At 39.5% G+C, this 26,937-nt stretch overlaps 2 protein-coding genes across 8 annotated transcripts in view; one reads left to right on the top strand and one right to left on the bottom strand.

The window, feature by feature from the left end:
- The window catches only part of GGACT (gamma-glutamylamine cyclotransferase), a 58,183-nt gene that overhangs the window by 4,693 nt on the left and 26,553 nt on the right, over positions 1–26,937 (bottom strand). Inside the window, exons 4-5 of one of the 6 annotated variants that reach the window (XR_008329962.1) lie at positions 11,705–11,808; positions 4,072–4,975 (exon numbers count right to left, since the gene is read on the bottom strand). The exons of 1 other annotated variant lie outside the window; for it this stretch is intronic. The gene's annotated coding sequence lies outside the window, so the exon portion shown is untranslated. Of the gene's footprint in view, positions 1–4,071; positions 4,976–10,816; positions 10,974–11,704; positions 11,809–15,943; positions 16,958–24,758; positions 25,835–26,937 lie in introns of those variants that run through there. 4 more of the 6 variants (XR_008329960.1, XR_008329959.1, XR_008329964.1 and 1 more) reach the window with 4 other exon arrangements.
- PCCA (propionyl-CoA carboxylase subunit alpha) overlaps positions 1–26,937 on the top strand; it is a 219,414-nt gene that overhangs the window by 184,542 nt on the left and 7,935 nt on the right. The window contains exon 22 of one of the 2 annotated variants that reach the window (XM_053384481.1): positions 16,392–16,532. The exons of the other annotated variant lie outside the window; for it this stretch is intronic. Within the exon in view, the coding sequence (XP_053240456.1) occupies positions 16,392–16,532 (141 nt within the window). The remainder of the gene's footprint in view (positions 1–16,391; positions 16,533–26,937) is intronic. 2 annotated transcript variants of the gene reach the window in all.

Below are 26,937 nucleotides of genomic sequence, written 5' to 3'. Positions count from 1 at the left end.
CTGTGCGTCTTATGAAGCGAATGCTGCACAGAGGAGGGACAGCCGGGAGCCATGGCTCCCATCCGTCCCTCCTCCGTGGCTCACTTTAAAGCAGCAAAGCGGGAAAGGAGCCGCTTACACGGGTGTAAAGCAAGCACAGCAGGAGCTGTGTAATCCCTCCACCCCCGCACTTGGCCGCCCATTGGGATGGGTGCTCACACTGCCCCCTTGGGATGACACTTGTGTGGGCATTCTTGTGTACATTCTACATACAAGGATGATAAAGCAGAAAAGACTAGCATATAAGATTCCTTTTAAACCAGAGGTAGTAAAATATGCTAAGGAGCATGGAAACAGAGCAGCAGAGAGACATTTTGGGCCACCTCCAACTGGAAAAAATGGTGAGAGTGGAGGAAACAGGAGGATCAGCTGCAAAAAGCAGATAAAAGTAAGCACACTTTTCGTGGAAATGCTGGAAAGTGGCCACAGTTGGATGAAATAAACCACCGGAATAATGGCTTCTCAGTCTCTACAAAAATGATAATATATGAAGCCAAACGCACTACTGTAGAGAAAGGGGTTCACAATTTTACTGGATCACCATCGTGGTGCTACAGATTTATGAGGCGATGTCGCCTTGCTATGCGCACCAAAACTAGAATTGCACAAAAAAATGCCAGAAGAATATGAATCTAAGATTCTGTCTTTTCATAAATTTGTAATTGATGCTGGGAAGAGAAATGGGTTTGAAATTGGCCAGATTGGGAATATGGATGAAGTCCCTTTGATGTGCCATCTAATAGGACTGTTGATCTGAAAGGAGCCAAAACTATCACCCTGAAAACTTCTAGACATGAGAAAACCCATTACACGGTTGTGTTGTTTTGCTGTGCAGACGGTACCAAATTGCCACCCATGTTAATTTTCAAAAGGAAAACCTTGCTAAAAGAAGTGATTCCAAGAGGAGTTGTACATGTTCATGAGAAAGGATGGATGGACGAAAATGGAATGAGAGTATGGGTTGAAAATGTGTGGTCCTGGAGGGTTTTTGAAAAAACCCTGCCTTATTAGTACTTGACCAGTTTAGAGCACATATTAGTGAAACTACAAAAAAGTGATTTAAAGAAGTGAAGACTCATCTAGCTGTAATTCCTGGAGGTCTTACTAGCCAGTTGCAACCTCTAGATCTTTCCATCAACAAGCCATTTAAGGTCTTTTTGTGAGAAGAGTGGAACAAATGGATGGCTGCTGGTAATCATGATCTGACACCTACTGGACGAATGAAGAGGCCCACTATCACTCAAGTTTGTGAATGGGCATGGCACTCGGTGAAGGAGGAAATCGTTGTACAGTCATTCAAAAAATGTGGCATTAGCAATGCTTTGGATGGAAATAAAGATGGTATCTTATATGAAGATAGCGAAGAAAGTGATGTCAGCGATTGTGAGCAACTGAGCTTCATAAATTCTGACTCTAGCACTGATGAGTTCTTGGGGTTCACAGAAAACTAGAAGAGTACTCGAACCTTAAAGTCTCTCTTCATTTGTTAATGACAGTGAGGATGGTTCTTAATGCCTCTGTTGACTGCTGTTCACTTTACATGGTTGAAATATTTTTATATACCAGTAGTTTATTAAATAGTTTAGTACAACATTTGATTCAGAATATTTTTTGTTTGTTTTCCTCCTCTAAAAACTAGGCGCGTCTTATTGTCAGGTGCATCTTATGGAGCAAAAAATACGGTAGATTAAGCAAGGAACAAACATACAGTAGCCAAACTATGTAAAGTTCAACAGAAATTTCTCCCATGTTGCATATACATCTTTGATGATCCAACTATGAAAGCTCTGCCTATTCTTAATAAGAGAGTTTAGGTTCACTGGTTCATTTCAAGCAAAACATCTGAATTCTCTAATATACTCCTGTGAAATTGGCTGTTATTGCTATTGCTTCATGTAAAACCATTGCGCAGCAATGATATTCAAAAGTATATAGCAAATTTTCACTTTTTTGATAATTAGAAATGGAAGCATCTTGCTGCTAAAGTACTAAAGAGAATGCTAACCAGATTCAAGCTGAGACTCAAATTTTGCCTGTACATTTTGTCTTTATTGGCAGGGTGCAGCCTATTTTCCTGTGCTACATAAAGGCTCGGCACACTGAACTCTCATCTGACCTAGCCCGTGCATCATTTTTTGTAATGTCATTTCAAATCTGCCAACGTGTTTTACAGTCTTTTATCAACTTTTATCCAGTGTCTCATAGTACATTTTATATTTCATAGCCAAGTGATTTGTACAGTACATTTTTTGTGTTGTTGTTGGAGGTTTTTCCCCCCCCAGAATTGAGTCTGTATTATCTGGTCATAGCCAATTCATATGATCTTGGTCATAAGGTTTGTTGGAGGTGGTGCATTGACATATCGCCATGAGTTATCTGAGGCAAATTCATTATATCTGTTCACTTGTGCATGCCATGGCAGCTAGTCTTCATCTTCCTTCCAGAGGGGAATGGTGTCCCGCCCTCCCCCAACCAGGAATTACTGCAAGGGCAGACTTTAGTCTTTCAAATTCCAGTGGTGCCCTATGCGAGGCCAAAATTTGGTGCCCATCCCGCCTCTCGCCTTCCATTCCACTCAATTCACACGTCATAGTTGCGATGCCCTGTGGTGGCCCCTAGGCTCGGAGCCCAGTGTGGTGGAACCAGTCACACTGCCCTAAATCCGCCTCTGATTCTTGGCATCTGACAGCTAGTTTAGAACAGCCCTGGTATATTTGTATATGCACTGTACTATATGCCTTCCTTGCACAATTAATTCATCATGAAAAGGGGGTGAGTAGCTCACACAAGCTGGGAATGCACAATTTGCATTGGAAGGTTGTGTTGCCCGGGGTGTGTGTGGAAGGAGTGAAGGATGTACAGGCCTCCGGGTCACCCTCTCGTACCCCACAGTGTGTGTAACCTGTGTCAGGGTCCTGCATGAGTCAGTACTTCCAAATTTGCCTTCCAATTAACTAATATATTTAGAATAAAACCTGTGAGAAGTTGGAATGTCTAATATTGCTAATTACATTGGCAGGCTTATTTCGTGAAAAAGTTGTCCTCATTGACATTTTCTTTTATCAAACTAGAAAGAGAAACCCAGGTGTTTCATTCACAACCACTCTCCTCCATACATAGGCCCAGGAGCGATTAAAGTGATGAATTGTGTCAGCATAACATATTGACACTATCAATTGGATGTTATCAAACAGCTTAAACTAATGGAATGATTTACTTCATGTTTAACTGCCTTTTTCAATTAAAGGTAGCAAATGCTGTGGGACTTGAGCCTAAGTGAACAAACCATATATTTTCTCCTGTTAACACCAGCATCGCTGACATGCAAGTGATGGGAGTGTTACCCTATTGCTGCAGGCTGTAATGGGCTAGTTTAAATGGTCATGAGGGAAAAAAAGTGATTAATGATTAGGAACAGGGCTGTTACACAGCTTCACAGCTCTTTTTCCTCCACGCATTTCCATTCGTGTCAACTAGCTGCACACTTGGGAGGTGTTATTTCCAAGTAGTCAACATAGTTTATTTCTGCTGCTATTTGTTTCCATTTCATGAGTCCCTTTGGTTGTGCAGCTATAGCTTATGTTTCTTTGGAGTCGTCAGCTTTGCTAATGATAAAAGTGGATTATGTACCACTCTTTATTAGCATGGTGAACAAAACCTCAACCATTGCACTTGAGTGTCATGGTAGACACAGGAGGACTCCTTTCTTTATTGCATGTTGACCCTGGGACAGTGGGATACGTCTGGGAGGAGCTACTGAAATTAGTTGGGTATTAAACTGTTGTCTTGCAATAACAATAATTGCTACGCATCCAGAAATTGCAGGTTCAGCATGTACAGCAATGCCCATTAGTGCTCTTTTGTTAATAAACTTCATATCTCTATCCTTCATTGGGCTGCTTCTAGACCTTTTAAAATTCTTGGAGGGTGCAAATAACATGGTAGACCGTGGTGATCTGACAGACACAAATTGCAGTTTCAAAAAAAGCTCCCAGCTAAATCCTTCACCAAAGACAAACAATGAAACTTAACTATGGTAAAAAATCAAGTCCTTTAATGGCTTGGTAACTAGTTACAGAATAAGAAGCAGAGCACTGGAGCAAATACGCACTTTTCCCAATGGAGAAAACATAGGAACCTGGTTCATCCCAAGTCAGAGCCTTGATCCAGTCTGTTTTGTGTATAGAGTGGCTGTAGTTTTAGGCATGAGTCTGTCCCAGTCCTACCTGGAGATACCGGGAATCACACCTGGGTCATTGTATATACAAAATGCGCGCCATACCGCTGAGCAACAGCAGTTCCCTAAAAGCATCTGTATTAGGTCTCCTAAGTATTTTAGAATCAGTGCTACTGAAACCTAGAGGCAAAGAGGTGGTCACATTTTCAGATGATAGCACATTATTTAAGGTGGTGGAAACTGAAGCAGAGAGCAAAGCTCTCCAAAAGATTTCTCTAAACTGAATGAATCAACAGGTGGGCAAATGAGATTCGGTGAAACTAAGTGCTACGTTATTCACATTTTTTAAAAAAAGAAATCCTACAACTTCAATCCTGAAGTTAGCTCGATGTGCAAGAAAATGAAACCACCAGTACCGTAAAGTTTGTATAAATTGTATAAATCTGTGGCAGGGTCATATTTGGAACATTCAGTATGGTCATCCTAACTCAAAATAGAGCTAGAAAAGTGCAGAGAAGACTAGAAATACGATCTAGAAGTTGGAACGTGCTCTCCATAAGTAAAAGACCAGGTCTTTGTGATCTGTATAGGAGGTCCTTCTTCTGGTTCTGCAAATGGGTGTGGCCCCTCCTGCAGTGACTCAAGTTAGGGTCTTCTCTGTGGTGTCATCTTGTTTGTGGAACTCCCTCTTCGGAGTTGCATCAGTCAGTCTTTCTTCATCAGGTCAAGACATACCTGTTCGTTCAGGCCTTTGTGATCCTATTTGAATAAAGTAAATCATTTGTGACTTTTTAGTTTAGACAAAAGATAACAAAGTAAACATGATACAGGTATAAAAACGGATGAATGATGTGGGAAAAGTAGAGGGGGAGAAATTTCAGTACCAAGGGAAGGTATTCTAATTAAATTAATTGGTAGTCGATTCAGCCCAAATGCAACCACACATAAACCCCCTTGACAGAATGTATTATTTATTTGTGGAATTCACTGCCGTAAGATGTGATGGTGGCCCTTGGGAGCAAACAAAGGAGAGATGTTGCTTGTGTGCCATACTTTAGGGTTTCCCTGAAATATTTGGCTGGTCCCTATTGCAAACAAGAGGCTGTGGTTGATGGGTACTTGATCTGATGTCGCAGGGCTCTTTTTATGTGGTACAAAAGGCACATTGTGTAGGAATTTTCCAATATTTTCATCAAGTTTTTCACTATCTCTGTGTTCATAAGACATAAGGGAGGAAAACAGTGTCGCCATGATGTCATAATCCATGTAATGTACCTTTGAAAGGAAGGGTGTTGCTGCCTAAAAAAACACATTCACTTTTCCCTTCTAAAGCTAACTGAAATCGGATGCTGGAGGCTATTTGGGTTAGAAAATACGCCTGACAGATGAAGTAGTCTACTCTTGTGACCACAGTATTGAATTTGCTCTTTTGAAGTATTGTACAGCAATGCTCTTGTTTGCTCAGTGTGCTTCCCTGTAGTGGGGGCCAGAAATATTATTGTGCAACTCTAGGCACATCATTTAAAACAGTGGCTTTCCATTGTTCCAGATGTGGGCCCCTTGCTTTACCCTCAGTCTACAGCATGAGGTTCAGTTAATTTGTTTAATACCTTATCTTCAGTTCCTTTTTTTTTTCTAAGTTGAAGTCAGATGTGTGACAACCCACCCCCCATTTTCATTTTTACAACCCCACACAGCCAGCAGAACTAGAAGATTGCAGAGTGCCTTGGGCAACCCAGCCAGATGTGCAGGCTATATTAAAAAAAAAGATTGTTGTTGTTAGTAGTAGTAGTAGTTGTAGTAAACCTAGACACATAGCTAGCAGACTCCATTTACTTTACAGTGGTACCTCAGGTTACATACGCTTCAGGTTACAGACTCCGCTAACCCAGAAATAGTGCTTCAGGTTAAGAACTTTGCTTCAGGTTGAGAACAGAAATCGTGCTCCGGCGGCGCAGCAGCAGCAGCAGGAGGCCCCATTAGCTAAAGTGGTGCTTCAGGTTAAGAACAGTTTCAGATTAAGTATGGACCTCCGGAACGAATTAAGTACTTAACCCGAGGTACCACTATACTAGGTTACTAGTTGCTCAGGCCTGATCTGGAATGCTCCTCTTGTTCTCTTTCTTCAGCCATACTTAGGCTACAAATGGCCATGCCTGAGTTTCAGCCAAAGATCCTTGGAACTGTAGTTGAATGAAAAGACTCTTAATCTCTTTCAAACTCAGACCTGCCGAAAACGACAATTTCTTGGGAATTTTCTTGATAGCTACAGTGGTTTTAAATTGCTTTACACAAATAGAGTGTTCCCTGCTCCCCTTTGCAGTGCTGACAGAACTTGTGTGGCCCAACCTAGGTCAGGTGTTTACCTGGCTGGCTACGCCACGCTGAAGACCAAGGGTTAACATTTGCAGCTTTGATATCATTATGTACTTGGTTCACATATGCTGTTTCTGCTACTTTATTATTAAGCAACATAACATAATGCATTTAACAATGAAGCGAATCCTATCTCTTGTTTAGACCAAAATATGGATTTGAAGTTGGAGAAAGAATCAAGGAATTTATTTTAGATGTCCAAATGCTATTACATGATTAAGCTCAACATTTCATTTAGTTTTACATGTATTTCCCCTCTCTTTACATGTACCCCCCCTACAGTCTTGAAGTAGGAAAATTTTGTTTGGCTAATGTTGCAAAGTCGTGTGTGTGTGTTCTACTACAAACATAAAGATTGGGCAGGCATCTTTGAGGAATATATGAGGAAACACCCCTCCCCTCAGACATTATGATAATCATGCATTCTTCTACAGTCTACTGCCATGACTTCAAAGTGTAATGTGTGAAACTTCAACTGTTAGTGAAACAACACATTTTCCTGGAAGGTTGTTGACAATCTGTAGGTAATAGGCCTTTCTGAGATGTGGTACACCAAAATCCTGGTGTATCGCTTCCCCTTAATCTCCCCACACTACATTATCCTATTTACAAACAATATTTTTGCTTTGAGCTGTTAGTATTTTAACAGTCCGGTTTGTTTCTGCCCAGGTTGAGAGTTTTGTAGATGTTGGGACATCCTTAATTCTAGTCAACACAGGAATTTGTATTTCTGTTTGGGGAAACACTTGCATTTCTTAACTTTGTGAGCATTGCTTTAAAGTTTAGCTATTACATTTATTTTTATTTTTTAATTTCCTAACCCAAGCTCAGTTTTGCCTACAATATTTTACCCGCGGTGGCTTAAAGAAAAACCATTTTTCGTAGGCAGCAGCCTTCTTCGCGCACCTGATAAAGTGGGCTATAGTCCATAAAAGCTTATACCACAATAAAACCATTAGCCTTTAATGTGCCATAGAAGTCTTTGTTAGTTTTGCTACAACAGACTAGCACATCCACTCTGCCAGAAATCATTGAACACATGTCTTAATTTAGTTCTCTGTGGAAGTCCACCCCTCCCTTTAAAGATACGGCTTCTAAGCCATGAGGTAAACTCTTTCTCAACACATCAGTGTGGCACTTTTTTGTAGTTTTTCAAGAAGTCTTCAGCTCATGAGCAGGTTTCAAAGGAACCTCATCTCCATGTAGTTTTGCCGGATAATCCTTTATCCACCATCTTCAGCTCTCATTCCCTTGATTTCTTGCCTGTGGCTACGTTTCTATCTCTGCATCAATTAGCCCAGTGATTTATACAACAAGCAAGCAGTTTAGAGGTAAATGGTACACAATTAACATCTCATTCCACCATAAAGGGTATGCTAAATACCCCAGTCACTGCTTTCTCTGCCTGGAATTGAAATAAGTGTTTGTCCTAATTCATATGCTATCTGATGTGAAGTGGACCTGCTTTGTGCTGTACTACACCATTAATCTAATTATAGATAGCTGCAAATGAAGTGCTGTCTGAGCACAGAGGCTGAAGAAAAATAGAGCTTTTGTCATTTAGCATGACTCTGTGAAGCAAGATCACACTTTGCATGGCAGCCTGGCAAAGTGGAGATCCAAATAATATTGCGGCCTGTTGCATGCGTTCTAATTACGAGAGCCTTGTAAACAGAAGTAGACGCCCGGTGTAAATAGAGCTGTAGTTACGCTGTCATGTGGTTTATAGGAGGAAAATCCTCCGAGTGCGGTTGTATTAAATGATGCATCCTGATTGACAGCTACCTTGAGACTGCACTGATGGAGTTGTCAAAGCATTATGCTAACAGGCTGCTCCAGTGACTGCAGATGTACGGAGCTCTGCTATTCAGACAGCTTTCTAACTGTTATCTGTTCATTTTACCTTGTCCGGCTGTGTTGTAACTCCACACAAGGAGGACAGCTACAAGCTTTATTTCTGTATGCTTTTGACTCTGACTGCTCAACCTTAACCTAAAGTGGAAGGAATCTGTTTTGTGAGGCTTTAATCTTTATTGGGGAGTTTTTCCCCACTAGAGTGTTATATATTACATGGTGGATTTAAAGGTGGGAAGTGTGAGCAACATTAATTGCTATTTTAATTAAGTTTGTGTTGCTAGGACCTGTACTAGAGAAGTGGTGACATTCTCCTTTCTATCCCTCATCCATTAAATATTCAGTTTTTAGGAATCCCTTTTGTATTGCCACGGGGTGTTTTTTTTTTTTATTACATAAGGGATTTGTTTCTCCCACTTAAACCAGGGATTATTGTGGCACAACTGCACTACAACTCATTTGTCTACCAGAGACATGCTAATAATGTAGGAACTGGGATCTCCATTATAAAAGTCAAACTCGAATTTGTTGACTAAGCAGTACATTTTTTTAAACTGCCACGATCATAGAAATTTCCCCCAAAAAAACGTTTCCAGAGTTCATAATGCTGAGGGATGGGAGACAATTGACTGTTTTTAACCCAATATATGAGGAGAACTTTGATGTATAAAGAGATCTCATGCTCTATGAGAATTTAAACTTTAGACATAAGCAAGCACCCTTATTAAAGATGCACTTATTAAGTTGCACTGAATTTAAAGGAACTTCTGAGTAATGATGTCGAAGATTACAGAGTTAATGCACTAATTTCAGTGCCCAGGTGGCAGCGAATCAATATATTTATGGTGCCCATGAGTATTTTGAGCCAGTAAAAATGGGTGTCACTTGGAATGATATGGCTTTCCTGAAAGTTTTGAATTGGAATTTTTTCCTTTGCAAATTAGGATCCTTTGCATAGGGAAAATTTTCAGTTTTCACCTAGAGCAGGGGTAGCTAGCATGGTGCTATTCAGGTTTTCTTGGACTCCTCTCCCATCAGCCCCAGCTAGCATAGCCATCAGGAGAGCACCATGTTGTTTGCTTCTGCCTAAGTGAATGATCTAATTTGTAATGCTTCTTTTGCATGTTGTTAGTAAACAAAACAAAAAAACTCATGCTTGCCTTAATGTACTTGCAATTGCCATCCATTTGTTGTTACTTAAAGAGCTTATGAAATAGAAAAATAAATAAATCTATGGATCCACAAAAGATCTTCCACTTTATACTGCAAGATGAATGCAACTTGGGACTTTAAACACTGACCACTCAAAAAAACTTGTTTTTAAAACATTAAAAAATTATCAAGGTGGAGTTTATCTCTGGACTTACATTGCTTAAACAGTTGTAACACAAATAATCTTGTTACACATTAAAAACATTGTGGGCTAACATATTCATTGGTGCACAACATTTTATGGACTAGATACATTTATTGTTATCCTCAGGTCGTAGGTAAAGGAATTTCAAAAAGAGACGCAGGCCTGGAGCAGTTGCATCGGAACTTATAAAGATGTCTACTCTATTGCTTTAGCTTTAAGAGGAACATGAATCTCTTGAAGGAGACTCTTGCCTATGAAAGATTATGCTACAATGAAATACGTTAGGCCTGTATCCAACAAAGCCATTGCACAGGTGGAACAACATCTGCTCATGCAACAGAATGACCCCTTTCATCTCTTCCTCTTGCCCCTCCAAATCTGTTCTGAAGGTTTCCCCAGTCTTCCAGAACAGACTGGGGAGCCACAGGTCATTCCACATGTACAATCACTTCATTCAGCCCTTATGCCAGACATAGGCAAACTCAGCCCTCCAGCTGTTTTGGGACTACAACTCCCATCATCCCTGACCACTGGTCCTGTTAGCTAGGGATGATGGGAGTTGTAGTCCCAAAACATCTGGAGGGCCGTGTTTGCCTATGCCTGCCTTATGCTAACCCTAATCCCAACCCTTAGTCTTAATGTGCTAGTTGACTTTTTAAAATTATTCTTATTTTTAGTGCGACAGACTAATACAACTACCCCAAGAAGCACAGACAATCGTTTTAGCAGGAAGCTGCTAAAACTACTGTCTATGGTCTTATGCATATAATGTATAATTGTGATATAGAGCAGATAGTTTTCTTGCAAAAGGTGTCTGGTACAGTCCCTGGCACCCAAAGTTGGGCTGGAAAATATTTTTGTTTAAAACCATGGGGATCTGTGAGTCTCAGATCCAATTTTTTTTTTATCAAGTGGATTGTGATTGGCAAATTTGGCCTCTGCAATATTATAGGATGTGCTTCATTTAAGGTTTTGAGAGGTAGTCTGCTTTTGGCAGACCTTACTGGTCTTACCTTCTGCAATTGCTTTGATAGCTCAGTTGGTTAGAGTGTGGTGCTGATCACAGCGAGGTTGCAGGTTCATTCCCCATATTCCTGCATTGCAAGGGGGTTGGACTAGATGATCCTCAGGGTCCCTTCTAACGCTGTGATTCCTTACACAGCCACTTGCCTTCACAAAGAAAAAAGCCTCCATTTTATTTATGTAAAGCTTTGTCACTTTCCAGTTATAGTAAAAACGGAATGATGGCAATTTGGTGATATTTGTAAGCTTCCAGTCATCTTTGTTTCTGAGCCAGGCCTTGTTCAGTTGTTTTGCTCTTCCAAAGTGCTTTACACTTCTCATCAAACCAGTCCACATGTTAACATCCTTGGTGTGTGTTCTGCAGCTCGCAGGCACCCCTTGGTCAGGCTGTTTCTCAATGTTGAGAAACTATTTTACAAAGGAATGTTTTTTGGAGGGGGGAGGCTTCCATCAGAACTTATAAAAAGGGATCCCTTTTCTGTATTACTTCACCATCCTATGTTCACAGGGGTCATTTGTTCTCAACTGTGCTCCCAAAGGACCTTTCCGGAGAAGTTTGCTTTTTTAAAAAAACTTTTTGATTACAATAGCTCAGTTCTCCCCCCCTCCAAACAGACTAAAGAACAATAAACAAATACAAAAGGAAAGGGAACAGCTCATCAATAACAAAGGCCTGCATTTGAAAGCACTTGGCTTACTGACTCTCACATCTCATTCCAAGCAAAGCAGGAGTCTTGCAGAGAAAGGAATCTAGAAGATAGGAAAATATTAAAATAGTAAAAGTGGAATGCTTGGAACGGCCTGTGATGGGTGATGAAGAGAAGAACGCTTTTATTGCACAACAATTGGGACAGTTTACTCGCTAATTCTACCTCTACCTGTAGAGACTCCTCTTGATTGTAGATTAATTTGGAAAACTTGGAACTATTCACAGGGCCACAAGCTTGACTGTTTTGAAAAGACATGAAATTTGATTCTGAACCTGGGCAATGTAAAAACATAAATCTCTCTGAATCTAAGCAGAAGCTGATTGTACCATTCACAATACATTGCCAAAAAAAATGGAATATCTATTGTCAATCTGGAGAAGGACCGTTATTTATTTCCTCCTAAGATTCAAGTTTTTATTTAATTTTATTTTCAAAAGTATGTGTAGAAGGTATTTGCTATGAATACTGAAACTGTGCAATTTGATGTAATTATATTCCCCCATAGGTTTAATTAAGGACTTTTAACTACAATTTATCTTTTGATAAATAGACCCTCTGCACAGAATGTTTATTAGATTGACAGCAGAATGTATACCCAGATAGCTTTTTCTGCCTTGCCATGTGACTCAGATGAATTTTAATAGAAGCAAAAGCTTTTATTTGCCCTGTAATTTCACTGAAGGATCATATCCTTTAAAAACCAGCAGACACTTGTACGTCTTGATGGCAGAACACACAGACAAGAGCAAAGAAACATGCAAAAGATGTTGCTATTTGGCCTGTCACTGGTTATAGAAATTCTTCTGGCAACATTTGCCATCAAAACACATCAAAATCCTTAGTTGCAAACATATAACAAGGCTGTTGTCTTTTTTTGTCTGAAAGAAAGATTCCAGAATGTAGCCATTTGGGCCATTTATAATAGGAACCCAATAACCCTTTTAAAAAACCCATAAACCACAGCTTACAGAACAAGGTCTGTTGTGAGCCTGAAGATGGGAATAGTTAAAATACCATTGGAAAACAATATGGTGGGTTACTTGAGCCAAATTTTGATAGCAGTCTAGGTAGTTCAGGCCCCTTTGGTTTTCACTAGTACTGGACACACCCCAAATAGGTTTCTGGGGCTAGGGTGTTTATTGTAGGATCAGTGGTCCTCATGCATGCAAGTTTTTTTGCAGCATCAACACAACATTGTAGCTATCAAAATCCCCACCCATATCCCCATCACAACCTTATCTGCATTTACCCTTTCCAGGGAAAACCCAACCAGCTTTAAAAAAGAAAAGAAAAGAAAACTTGCTGCTTACATTAAGCTCCCATCTGGAAGCACCCTAGCTGTCTGCCTTGGGAGATCCTAGTGTACAACTTTTTTTCAAAGCTACCTTGGGGCAGGAAAGGAGGAATCACTGCACTAATTTTAAACTAGCCCAACCACTAGTTGTTTGGTTTGGTGAGTGGAGGGGGTGAGCGAAATGTTTCTTTCCCTGCAGGTCAGTGATCATTTTACAACGTTCAAACAGTGTTAATAAAATTTCCTGCAGGCTCGAGCAGTGACCATCTCCTCTTCCAAATGACAGCAATCATATATAAGGAAAGCACATATTGACAATTATGATGTGGTATCAGTAAACTCTGTTGGAAAGGCTTTGTCCATTTCTTTGGATCATCATCATCATCATAATTTATTATTTATTCTGCCCATCTGGCTGGGTTTCCCCAGCCACTCTGGGCGGCTCCCAACAAAATATTAAAAACATGATAAAACATCAGACCCAACATGCTTGCAGCCACCTGGTTGCTCAGCTTAGTGTATTCACATGTTATTTCTGTGTAAAGCTATTGTTGCTTGGCTTTATACCCCAAAGGGTGTCCAAACTTTTTTCAAAGAGGGCGAGGTGTGAGGGCCGACCAAAGTTGTTGACCTTTTTATAGGATTGGTTGAGCTTTTTTATGCTTTCACCCCAAAGTTGTTGAGCTTTTTTAGGATTGAAGTTGCTGAGCTTCCTCCTCCCCCCCCCCCCCGGATTTTACCCCAGGAGATAACCTGCCACAGGGGCCGCATTAGGCCCCCGAAACGGACTTTGGACACGCCTGGCCTATACTGTGGGGTATATATCAACATTGCACTGTTACAAACGTTCCATCTGCACAACCACACTACCTTGCCAGATGGAATGTTCTCTCCTCCCTTCCCCTGCATGCTATGGGGGGGGGGCGGTGTTGTCTCCTGACCCACAGAGGAAATTTAGGGAGAACAAAGGCAGGGGAGGAGGAAAAGCTCCATTGCACAAGTGAAAGTCCTTGTGCAGGGCTTCTGCTGATGGGATTTGTTAGGTGTATCTTGTCCTACATTCTCTGTAAGAAGCTGTATTTTCTGGATTGGTTCTAGAGCCTTGCAGCCCCGGGTGTTAACTTTTTCTCTCTCCTTGTGAATGCAATATATAGCCTTGATCAGATTAGAAAAGCAGTGTATCACTGATTTAGGAAGATTTGTAGAAGCTTCGCTGAAATGAACAGGAACCAATTGGGAGCATGGATCTACAGCTACCATTTAATTTAAGTAGGTCTGATTCCAGGCAAGTTCCCGGTTGATTGTGTTCAAAATGGCTAGGATACTTGACCTCTCATTATTAACTCCCATTTACCTTCACACTGGATATTCTAATATTTAGGCAATCAAAAAGTGAATGAGACTTCAGTCCATTCAGCTGAAGAACAAAAGGCAGTCTAAGTTGACTTCGTTTATATTGCCTTCTTGTTCACCATAACTTGGTGGTTGTTTTTTAACTAAACTCTTCAGAACCCCGGTGTTCTGTATTGAGTAAATTGGGGAAAAGATGGACATGTTGTCTTAAAGATGGTTTGCCCCTTTCCTCTCTTGTATCATAGAATTATAGAGTTGGAAAGGGTAACCAAGGGTTATCTAGTCCAGAATTATAGAGTTGGAAAGGATAACCAAGGGTTATCTAGTCCAGCCCCCTGCAACACAGGAACCACAACTTGTACTTGATGATTGTGCAGCTTCTAAGGTGTTCACACTGCTAGGCTTTAGTATTTGAAAGAGGCAGTATCTTAAAGTCAGGCAGAAAAATGCACATGATAGTTACACATATTGATATACTTACACATGTACAAAAAGTCACTTTGATTTGCTTTGATCATGTGCACTAAAGCCCATCCCAGAACCATCGCCAGCGTGCAGGAATTCCACAGCAGATGGATCAGTGTAGAAAACTCCCTGAAGCTCCTATGTTTAAACTACACTGCCATAGGTTACCAAAGCTGGTAACATGATTTGACAGTATTTGCACGATAAGCTGCAAAGTGCTAAGAATTCTGCTTTAATAGTGAAAGTTCAATTTTAAAAGATCCAAAAGCTGACATACTGCTGCTGGCTGATCTGGATGCAAATTAGATTATCATAAGTGCAATTCTAACTGTAACATTTATTATCAACACAGCTGGTTAAACTAGTGATAGGAGCATGTTTGTTCCTCTTTTGTCCATTGATGGTCAAAGAGGAACAAATTTCTCACAGAGACCTGCTGCCATCTGCTGGATTTCCGAGTGCAGTGTCTCTGCTCTTGGGTAAGCCTTATGCCAAACCAAAGAAAACTGATGTGGCTGCAGAGCATGAACAATATTTTCTGATTAAAACAAAACCAAAGAAACCTGATGTGAAAAAGCTTTTGTTGATATGCTGAGTAAAAATAGCTTCTAAAAGCTAATAAAAATTTTAATCACCCCCCTCCACTTTTAAAATAGTGTTTTGCTGGTAGTTTGGGGGTAAATTAGCAAAAAAAAAACACCCCAGAAACAAACAACTTTGCAAATTAACACTGGATTCTCCCCCCCCGACTGTTACTTATTCAAGATAGTGTCTACTTTTGCTATTTTTCGGTGCTTCTTTTTAAAATGGAAGCTTGGATTCTCAGAATCCTGTGGACTTCATAGAAAAAAGCCTAGACTGGAAAGTGGGGGAGGGGGACTGTGTGGCCCTTCTGTTGTTCTTGCCACTCATGTGTAGAGAAAGATCAAACCCATAATTCATTGTGTTTAATGTTTTCAAGTGCGGCTATTTACCTGGTTGAGTTTTGTTCTCTTACTGCGGTATTTATTTGGAATTGATTCCATCAATTTATCCCCACGTTTTACATCGCTATAGTTTCAAAGCATGATAGGCAGCAGGTGGAGAGATTTGTTTCCAAGCTGCTTTCAAAAAGTCAGCCACATAACTGGTATTATTAAAATCTCACATCTATTTTAGATAGTAACTTATGCATTGTAGAGGGAGGAGGGTGTGGGTAGGTAGAGAAATTACAAAATATTTCCAGTTGGTGAACATCTGTAAAAATATAGTTTGCGATGTGCCAATTCAAGGCTAAGTTGCAAGCAAATGCTGGATTGTACTTCATAAGATCTTTAATAAAATATAAATATTAAAGCATAAGGATTTAAACAAAGAGTTCTCCTTTTAGAGGTGTAAGCCTTATTTTTCATCTTACAGGTTGCACATCAGTGCTTTTAACTGATTTTTTTTTTTTTTACAAAATAGGTTAATTTCCTCCACACATATTGTTTTCAATACGTAGGAAAAAGAAAGTCCTGTCCATTTCCAAACCACATATACAGCATATGCTAGATAGAAACATGTCCCTATAAATGACTATATATATTTTGTACCTCTTTGATTAGTTAATAAATTTACGGTTTGACACTTGTTTGATACTACCTTGTGAACCGCCCTGATATCTTTTGATGAAAGGTGGTATATAAGTCTATTAAATAAAATAAAATAAAAATTATTTGCTTTTGTGACATTTATCTTCATTCTGTTCTCTCCTGCCCCAAGTACAAGTTACGTATCCTGACCAAGCTTGCTGCGGAGCTCAGCAAGCACATGCCAGAGAAAGTGGTGGAGGATACCTCCAGCATCCTGAGATCGCCCATGCCTGGAGCAGTGGTGGCAGTTTCCGTAAAGCCTGGAGACATGGTAAGATCATTCCTTGCCCTTTGTATCTGTTCCAGTTAAGAATATTCCTCGCTGGAGAATCAGGGACAATTTGCACAATTCTTTTTTGGTCTTGCCTGAAGATGTTTCGGTATGTGCACTTGTGAATGTGGCAAGTACATGTTTACAAACATGAGTATCCTACATCTATACTCGTACGGGAGCCACACTGGTTTTGGTTTCCTGTCATGTGGCTACTCGTTTGCAAACTTAGCTTGCTGCAATGTAATATATCAAGTTTCCCACGCTCTGGTTACTCTTGAAAAAACAGGTCAACTTACTTTAGGGATACTGCTGTATATAGGGAATGTGCATGGAACTTGATTTGGATGTGGGGGAACTCAGCTGAAATCACTACAGGGATGAAGGCAACCTTTATGATCAATTCATTCCAAAGGCATATTGTCCTAGATATTGACAAGGAAAAAAAATTACATTCATCGTGATAAACACTTTCCCCCCGTCTGACCTGACTCCGAGCCTTTCAGTTGCTAGCTGCTGCTAGTCATAATAAAAACACATGCATCCTCTTGACTTTAACTTTAATATTATGCTATAATTTTATGTTAGCACAAGAAAGGTCATCTTTAATTATTCATTCAGTTTTATAGAAATGCACCAGAACCAAAAGAGTTGAAATAAAAATGAAGGTGTGCTGCTTAATTCTCAGTTGCACTGATTACAGTTGGCCCCTGCTTGCGTAATCAGTGAAGTAAAAATTGGAGCCTTAATATTTACATCTATGGGCAGAAAGAGTAAGTAAAGTTGCTGGAGAAAGACTGGAGAAAGGTGCATTGAGGTAGGTCTGTATAATACTTGTCAGATGATGGATCTGTTTCTTAATATGCCTTAATATCCAAAGGATCACTATGAGACCTATGAACTGAGAGATGATTTTATATGTTCTATGCATCATGGATGTCATGCTCAATATTATCTTTCTAATTTAATATTCTATTTCCATATTCCATGTTTTTGCTGTGTTTTAAGAAAAACTACTTTGTGTCTGTCTGCATACATACGTACATATTTATGTATGCATTTAGAAAACACGGACAGTTCTTTTTGAGCTATTAAAAAATGGGATAAATTATGAATAGATAATGTTGTTTAGCATTGAACTAATTCCGATTCTCCAAAAATGTAGCCAGTAAACTACCTTGGCCTCTTTTTGAGATGTACTCTCTGCTGTAGTTTTTTAAAAAAATAAAATAAAAAAGAGAAAAGGTTCCACTGGGATGCCATTTTAAACATATTTTACATTTAAACAGAAGACGAAGCTGAGCTTACTAAAAACAAGCAAACATAAATTGCACTCAAGACTGGAAGATGTTTACCTTGAAATTGCAAACCCATCAACATTGTTAAGTGTTAGAAAAACTACTTCTGAAAGGGGGGAGGACAGGATTTTTTACTCATGAGCTTAGCTGAGTGAGTCATCTGTGAAACATTTTGCCTGTTTAAATCTTTAGATGCCCTTTCTCATGCTATGTGGAAGAGTTTTTTAAGAGGTGTCATATCAAACAACATAGTCATTCACATACAACGACCAGGTATGGTCACTGACAATTCCTGATTTTCAGATCGACTGAGTGGCAGGTTAGAAAACTGTCTGCTTACTGCCATTTTCTTCTTGTCACAAGGAGTGTGAATTCTGTCATTCCTCCGTGCAGTACAATGGAAAAGAGTGGCGCTGTGTGTGTGTGTGTTTGCGTGTGGTGGCAGGATATTTTTCAGGACAAAATCTCCCACCCATTTTTATCCAAAATGCCTTGTTCTGCTGACATTAAAGTGAATCAGGAAAAAATAGGATGCTATGAAGTATCCTTTTATGTATCTGTCTTGTGTATATTTTGTGTACATGGAGAAGCAAAACCATGAGAGGATGGGCCTCCAGCCAGGAAATTGAAATGGGGAAAACATTCTTCCCATACAATCAAACATTCCCAAAGAAGTGCGGTGCAATACCAAACAAGTTGTTAAATAATGAGGAGAGATTTCTTTCTTGCTTCTCCCTCCCCTTTCCCTGCCGCCCCTTCTCCCTGCCTGTGGGTTTTTGCTGGAGGCGCCGAGAGGCAGAGCATTTGAACAGCACAGGCCTTATGTTCTGCCGACTTGGACTTGTCAATGGTAATTGGGCAGCTTTAATTGCAAAAACACGTTTGTGGCGCTGAAAGGGAGTTTAGCGTAAATCCTTCCTTTCCAGGACTGGTGTCAAAAAGTTTTTTTGAAAGGAGATGAGGTTGTATCAGCTATCCAGACTGAATAAGCGGCGAGATGGCGCGATTCAGCTTACATGTTTTGGCTGTCCATCAGGACAAGGATCATTCATTGTAGCTGTTCAAAGCCTCGGAGAACAACGGATGGGAACTCTTATATACTAGTCTTTTTTGTTCCACTGTTTGAATGTGTCCTGAATTTGTGTTTCCCCCCCTCTACTTTTCAGACAGACTAAGGAGTACTTAAGTACCCTTTTTATATTCTAGAGTATTTACCAGCTAATAATATAATGAGGCGTGAAACAATATTACTGGGAAATGACAAAAAAAGTTTTCAGCTGAATGTTATGCTAAAACTAATGAGTAGCTCTTCCATAAATTTTCTGTTTGTGACCATTGGTAAATGTTATTTCATGGTAATATTTTGGGAGTTAGCGCATTACTATAGAGTGTCTTACAAGGAAGCTTCTGTTTTCCAAAATGCACTAAAATAATGAAACACTCCCATTATAAGATGGTACCAGGGTAGGGATGAAGAGGTTGAATAGTCATTTTTGTTTGAATCCATTCAGGTTTTTAGGCTGTTGGGAGGTATAGTGTGCTTGCATTAGCTTTCTGATGGCTTGCATTTTTTTATTGTCTTTTGTGGTGTTGGTCTGAAATGTGCGTGAGAATTGTTCTTTATTTTTGCCAAATTCTGTGTATATGCTTTTGTTATTATTTTCTTTATTTTTCCAAGTTCCATTAAAAATTGCTTGCTTAGCAACAATGAAAAAGCTTCCGACGATGGGCCAATTGTGATGAACCTCACAGCTCAGCCCTTTTGGGGAGAGGGTTCTTCAAGTTTATTTCTGAGAAGAAATTTGGGGGCCATACATGGGGGCCACAAACTAACATGAGAAATTTGTTTATTTGAAGGACATAATTCTGCCAAAAATTATACATGGGTAAGTCTTAATGAGATCATTTCAACTTAGGTACCCGTAGTTTACAGACAGCATGTAGACATTACATACATTTTACTAAAAAAAAAGTGGAATTTACTGCCACATAAAGATTGGGATCAATAAAGCTACTTTGGGTGCACTCAGAAGAACGTTTAAATTTCGCTCCCTTCACACATGAATCAGGAGGCATTATGTGATTACCAAAGAGTGAGACCACATTGCTGACTCTGCCCCTTGCCATCCACACATCTCTTTATTTCATTTTTATTTTTTCATTGAATTTGTATGCCACTTTTTAGGGCAGTTCACAACATATTCATGCATTCACATGGACTATCTACAGCAGGCAACATGTGGTCCTCCAGATATTGCTGGATTGTAAATTTCATTATCCCTGACCATTGGTCATGTTGGCTGTGGCTAGTGGGATTTCTAGTACAATACCCAGAGGTCACATGCTTCTGAACTGCTCTCCCCAGGGAGGTTTGGCTGGCACCTTCATTATACACCTTGAGGTGCCAGGCGAAAACATTCCTCTTCAACCAGGCCTTGGGCTGATTGACATCCAGTGCCCTCTTAAATGTGTTGTTGGAGGGGGGGATTATTGGTTGTTTGTTGTTGTTCTTATTTTTACTATGTTTTTTGTGGTTTTTGCATTGTGATTTTATGTTGTGAACTGCCCTGAAATCTGTGGGTGAAGGGCGTTACACAGATTTAATAAAATGAATGAATGAATGAGCAGCTACTGGAGAATAGGCTTCTTCACTGAAGTTATGCAAAGGATGGGTGGCTAAGCAGCGTGGACCCAATTCCAGGAGCCACAGGATGTCCTCTTCTGGCGTCACCTCAATGCTGCCCCCCCAACCCCACTGAATTTCAAAGTTTTTTAACCTCCCCTTCCAATATGGTTTCCAAAAAAACATTCAAAAGATTCCTTGATACCTAGTTCTTTGAATCCTGGCTATTGCATTTAGGATTGTGGTGTTGGAATAAATTTATAAACTTAATTACTATTTCAGAGTGGCAGGATACAATATTACAGCTATATTCAGTCCAAGCTTATGGCAAGGTGCGTCTGCACTGGGCTTCTCCCAGCCTTGAGGCCTTCCCTCTTCATTGCAGGTGGCTTTGAAAATATTCTCGAGTTTCAAAAGCTGCTTTGTAATATGTCATGGCGGCAGGGAGGGGCGAAAGCTAAAGGTCAGGCAAAAAGCCCCTTTGCACATGTGCAAATAGAATGCTTGGGAGCACTGAATGAAATGTCAGGAGTGAAACGGAAGTGCGGATTGTGTGAAGGGATCTCTTTAGCTGCTTTCCACCTAATTCTGCTTTATTTCTTTGTATATTTCAATAAAGCATCTCAATGGCTTTCTGGAAATATAGATAGGTTTTTCTGGATCAAAATTTGCTTTTCTTCAGTAAGCAAACTGTAATCGATAATTGCACAGTGTTAGTAATAAATGAAATCCAAAACTTTTTTAACTGAGTCGATTATCCAAATGTATTTTTATATATGTGCTAGAAAAATAATTTATAATGTGAACTTGAAAGAACTCTTGAATGTAGTGTTTTTATTTTATTTAATTCTAATTTGCATTTGAAAAGTCTGCCTCTGTGCACTTATTTATTTAAATGTGTATGAAAACACTTCAGTATTATCGAGAGGGTGTGATATATGACATGAGGTTTCAAAATAAGAATTGCACTATTTCACAGATAAATTTTAATTCCGAAAAGGCTTGAATAAAGTGTTTAGCAAGCTTGAACAGTGTGTAGTAGCAGCCTCTTATACAAAATAGGACATGGAAATTTGTTCTGTTACGTCAAAGAAGAAATGAAATACTTTACTCGTCAAATAGTAGGTTTATGGTTTCAGACATATTTAATTTTAGACCAACAAGATTCTGCTCCATAACACTCAATTTAAAAAGACTAGGAAAAATGTCTTGCTGAGATTACAGATAATGTCCAGCCATTGTTTTGTCTTTCAAAATGCTCAGACGCAGCAAACCGAAAAACACCTTACAATCCTCTCTTTTCCCCTCACTTCACTAAGCACACCACAGGCGACTGATTTCTTGTAAAATGTAAGGTTATATTTTTAATATACTACTTGTTGCTTGTAACCTCCTCCCTTTTTCTTTTAATGCCTTGCTGGCTGTTCAGCTCTTAAAAGTCTGAAATAAATTCTCGTGGCCTTTGGTAATTAGCAGTGCTTTGTAAAACAATGAAAGCAAGGGAAGGCATAGGAATGGAACGGTTAATTAAACTGCACTTTAAAAAAAAAAGCCTTATACATAGTTTTATGATATAATTTAATGGACACCAAATATTGATTAGAGGCACTTGTCATTTTCATGTAAGTAACCCAGAAGTTTCTCTTTGACGTAGTTCTTTGCTCTGGAAGAGCTAGCAATTCAAATGAAATTCCAGTCAGCTGGTGTTAACTTTATGCAGAACTAAAAAACACAAAACCACCTAGACACCTGGCCACCCTGACACTTAAAAAAAAAAAAAAGGGGTGGGGAGTGATGCTTATGCGAAGAAATTGGAATGAGGTATTCAGTCCTGTGTGGAACTGCCTATTTTGACACCTATGGGAGATATATATATATATATATATATATATATATATATATATATATATGAATGACTTCAGACAGTTTAGACTTCAGAAAGTTCATTTATTTATGCTTATTTCTTTATCCATAGCTGAGGTGTGTGGTGGTGAAAGAAATATCATTATAAATTATTACTGTTAGTAGTAGTAGTAGCAGCATTTAATATAACTTATATCTGAATACATAAGGGTGTAGTTTGATACAAGTAGGTCTTCGCTACCCCCACAAAACTTATCACCATTCCTGAGTAGTCAGTCATGACTCACAATATTCCTAAAACAGGGCTGTCAAGCTAGTCCATTACTGTAAAGGGAAATCTAGACATTTCTCGAACCTCTGGGAGCACTTGTGTTTTGGATAAGTGGGGGTACAATGATTGGTTCTTATTGCTGTCAGGGGAACGTCACTGACCTTTGATTAATCAAGGGTCAGAAAATCTAGGATGCGCTCTACCGAAATTCATTCTTTAAAGGAGTGTGGCGTAAAAAGTTTAATAATCGTCTGTCAAGCACTGTTAATTGCTGCTAATTATATTTTCAACTCTGTAGCTCCTGTTTCAGAATTTAATTTGGATGGAAGGGGGAAATGGCACTAATTATTTTACACAGATTTGGACAATGTCAAGGAATTCAGTCACGGCTGAATCCTCTTGATTTTGTTTTCTGCATAGGTGTCTGATGCCAACAAGTCAGAGAGATGGGGAGAACCTTGAAGGACACCAATAAGACAAAACAGCTGAGCTGCTTGGAGGGAGGATGGGGATATAAATGTATAAAATGCACGATGCTTAACGCATGGGGTTGAGACTTTTAAAATTGTGTTATCTTCAACCCCCACCCTCTTTTCCTTGTCTAGCTCAGGATGTCTCGTGTGGGCATGTTTGACACAGTTGGAATGACCTATCTGTCTTAATTTTTGCAAGAATTATGCCTTATCAGTAGTTGAGTATTGACAGTCTATTGTCACCACTTGCAACACAACCAAGTACAAGTGTATATGGATATTGGGGACTTTCCTTTCGGTGCACTTTCCTTTGAGTTCAAAAAGAGGGTGGTGCTAAAATAAGATTCTAACTGTGCTGTTGACTGGCTCAGAGATGCAAGGTCTCGTCCAATTGTTGCCCCAATTGTTTTGGCCCCCCCCCCATAAAGTTGTGTGTGATACTTCTCCCTCGCCTTCATCTCTGTGAGTCTTTCAAATATATCCTTTTCAAGCACCTGTGTTCGAAAATAATAAAGGTCTCTTTAAAAAAATGTAATGGAAGGGTTTTCACTTTTGCAGACGAGTCAGCAGGGCTGATATTGATCCAGCTTTTTAGGGAGCCCCAGTGCACCAGAAGGTGATACAGTAGAGGGCCTTGCAAGTCCTGGGAGCCTTCTGTCTAATTTGGCAGAAAAACACAATGTAGGGCAACAAAAGAAGGATCCTATACCGTAAGAAATCTCCATGCTCCCCCTTCCTCCTCCTCCTCCCCCCACCATAAAAAGAGGCTTAATTTTTTCAGCTGCACACAATGATTTGATGCTCACTCTTGCATTGAAACAGTTGCTGTCGGAAGAGGCAGGAAACAGTTTTCTTTTAATTGCTGAAATCATTCGGAAGTGCTTCGTGTGCTGCTTCTGTGCAGCAGATGCTGTGCATTAATTGGCCTGTGTAGGACTGACCCAGGGTTCCTTGCAGCGGGCCCAATGTTAGGCACGGGGTTTAAATAGCTTATTTATTATTTTGGATAAGCTGGCAAACATGGTATGTTCTTGCACGTGCTGTATTTCATGGTCTGCCGTTCCAATGTCATGTGGGTTTCCAGCCCTGGTAATGTATTAGCAGCAGGTAAGCTCTAAATAACATCCATCAGGAGCTAATTTTTTATTTTTTTTTACCCAGATACGCCAATGACTGATGAACCTGTCTTTTGTATGAATGTTTAGCACAGTAGAAAGCCATATGCCACTGGCACAGTTTCCTGTGCATTCTTTATAGTGGCTAGAGAGTAGTAGGGGGAAAATTTCTCTTGCATTTGCATCCTGTCATTTATGAACAGTTTGCACTTTCTAAAATAGCTCCAGGTTTTTGGTGTGTTTTTGTGTGTGTGTGTGTGTGTGTCTTGGAAGGAACAAAATGTAGGGTTTAGGGTTTCTTAAAGGCAATCTGACTATTGCTCTTGTGTTCTTTATCCAGGGATATTAGAGCTCATCCTTAATAGGGAACCTTGTTTTGTAACTCCCCGTCTGTTCAAAACAGACCTTACCCCATTAGAAGGTCTTCCCTTGTGTGGGAGAACCACAGCTGTTACCGTAAATCTCATCCAGTAACTGTATAACCCCCCATTTTGTGGTTCTGAAGGATGAAATTGAGAAATGGAATACGGTGCACTCATCCTTTACCTCTCCAATTTTAGGCCCTTGCACATCATTTTCATGCTTTTATTCCAAATCAAACGACATTAGTGAGCAACACCACCCTCTGCTAAATGTCTAGCATCAAAGGCCCCTTTTCACAAGGCCGGCATTTTATTTCTTTTCTAAGGAGTGGGTGAATCAATCTCCTTCTCTCAAAATCTTGGCCATTTCTTCAAGGTTGTTGCAGGAAAGATGCAGCATTTGGAAATGGAGTTTCCACAAAGCAAACAAGGTCCCAACTTAAAAAGAAAGGAGGTGGGGGGGGGAAGCAAATGACCTTAAGAGGTTTCTGTTTCTTTAAATCTTTGTGAAAGAAGTGGTTCTAACTTCTTATGGTGGGATATTGAGGGCTTTAACAGAAATAAGAAGTGGTTGAAATCATTAGCACAACAAAGCAAACTATAAGCTTGAAGATAAAAGTCCCTGGGGGAAAAGTCCTCTGAAAATAAATGGGACTTGATAGATTTCCATATCATTTATAACTTCCCTTAATTACACTTGGAAGACTTGCCAGTAAAACTGGAAAATTGGCAGCCTATATCCATTATAGTAATTTTGCCGACCATGGCAAGCAGCTGGCTTTACTGGATTTTATTTCCCATAACTCACAATTAATCATCAGCTGGAGATGTCTGAAACTCTTCAGAACGTAGCAATACTGTGTGACATTTGGGCCTCCTTAAAATGCTAAAATCTGCTGAGTAAATGGGCCGAGCTTTCTTTTCCTTCAAGCAAACTCATTTTGGTGCAAGGCAGGCTGCTTGCTTAATGACTGCCACTTTGATAATCGGATGCGAATGTGAACCTTGACCCGGTGTCAAAGGAGAGGACGCAGCAAGCTGGGTGAAAGATATGAGACTCAGATCTGCAAACTTTACACCAATTAGACAGAGTGGAGAAATACATCAGTGCCGATTGGGTTTATCAGAAAGACTTGCAGGGCTTGTGACTGTTTTGTAAGCCTAACATTGAAGACATCCTGTCACAATCATTAAGTCTTTATCAGTTGATTCACAAAAGTCTTAAGGGAGTGGATTGGACCCACAAAGATCTCTTCTTAGGCCCTGCCCTCAGATTGGAGCTCTCTTCATTGTACCTCTGAATATAAACAGGCGAACAATTAATATTCCTGTTATTTTCTTGTGCATAGTGAAAATAGATTTAAACGTTCCTCCATTTTGCCAAGGAGCCCTGACATGACATTCATTATTACGTTGCCTATAACTTTCGAGACTGTACTAGTTCTAAAGTTTGTTATCTAAACAGATGGTTACCACCAACTCCAATTTTTGTTCTCCAATTCCTATTTTTCTTTAAACAGGTACATAAACAGTTGAAATAATTTTCAAATGGAAATCTTGAGAATTTTGATGCAGGAAGCCATTGTGTACTTGGTGTGTTACACTTTGTTTTTGGAATGAAATGCAGTTTCGTTCCTAGTCAATGAACAATGAAATTAAATACTATTTATTTTCGTATTAATTTTAATCCCAGCAGTTTCAATTTTCTTTCTTCTGAAAAGCCGTTTTAATGAACCTCTGCATTTTGTTTTGTGTTTTTAGAGAATTTAAGGATGAAATTGATTACAATGGCCTCAGATGAGTAAGAATTCTGTGGATTTTATTTGATTTTCCCCTGCTCCCATTTGAGGTCACCACTGAAGCTATGATTAAAAGTATAAAGAGAATTTTAAATAATAACTATTTTTGATTACTGCAAACTGTCCTGTACAGTGTGATTTTTCTGCTTTTTTCCAGGTCAGTATCTTTAGAAGTGTAGAAAAGTTATTGAAATTTTTGTTTAAAGCCTAACTTAATCCTTAAATGAGGAAAGAGGATATTTTAGAGATCTCGAAGATATTCATTTTCCGGCTTAAATAATACAGGCAGGCAAAAAGATACACACAATTATGCAGTGAAAGAAACCGAACAAAGCCCAAGAGAATGAATGAAAGAGGAAAGGGAGATATATTGGCGACTAATTTTAGGATTTGCTGTTTTGCAACACAGTGGGGGAGGAGACATTAAGGATTGACATAAAGAACAATTATTAATGTGGGTGCTTAAGTGACACTTTCTCCTAAAGCCGTTTTAAATAAATTGGCTATTATTAGACATAATGCCACAGTATTTAAACACTGAGTATCTATGGAAATAAAAGTTTTCACCTAAGACAGAGAACTAGCATAAGTTAGTTTTTTT

Source organism: Podarcis raffonei, chromosome 4, assembly GCF_027172205.1.
Source record: "Podarcis raffonei isolate rPodRaf1 chromosome 4, rPodRaf1.pri, whole genome shotgun sequence".
Classification (NCBI taxonomy): domain Eukaryota; kingdom Metazoa; phylum Chordata; class Lepidosauria; order Squamata; family Lacertidae; genus Podarcis; species Podarcis raffonei.
Note: the sequence above shows the minus strand (reverse complement) of the source record. Positions and strands in the feature narration are given on the sequence as shown.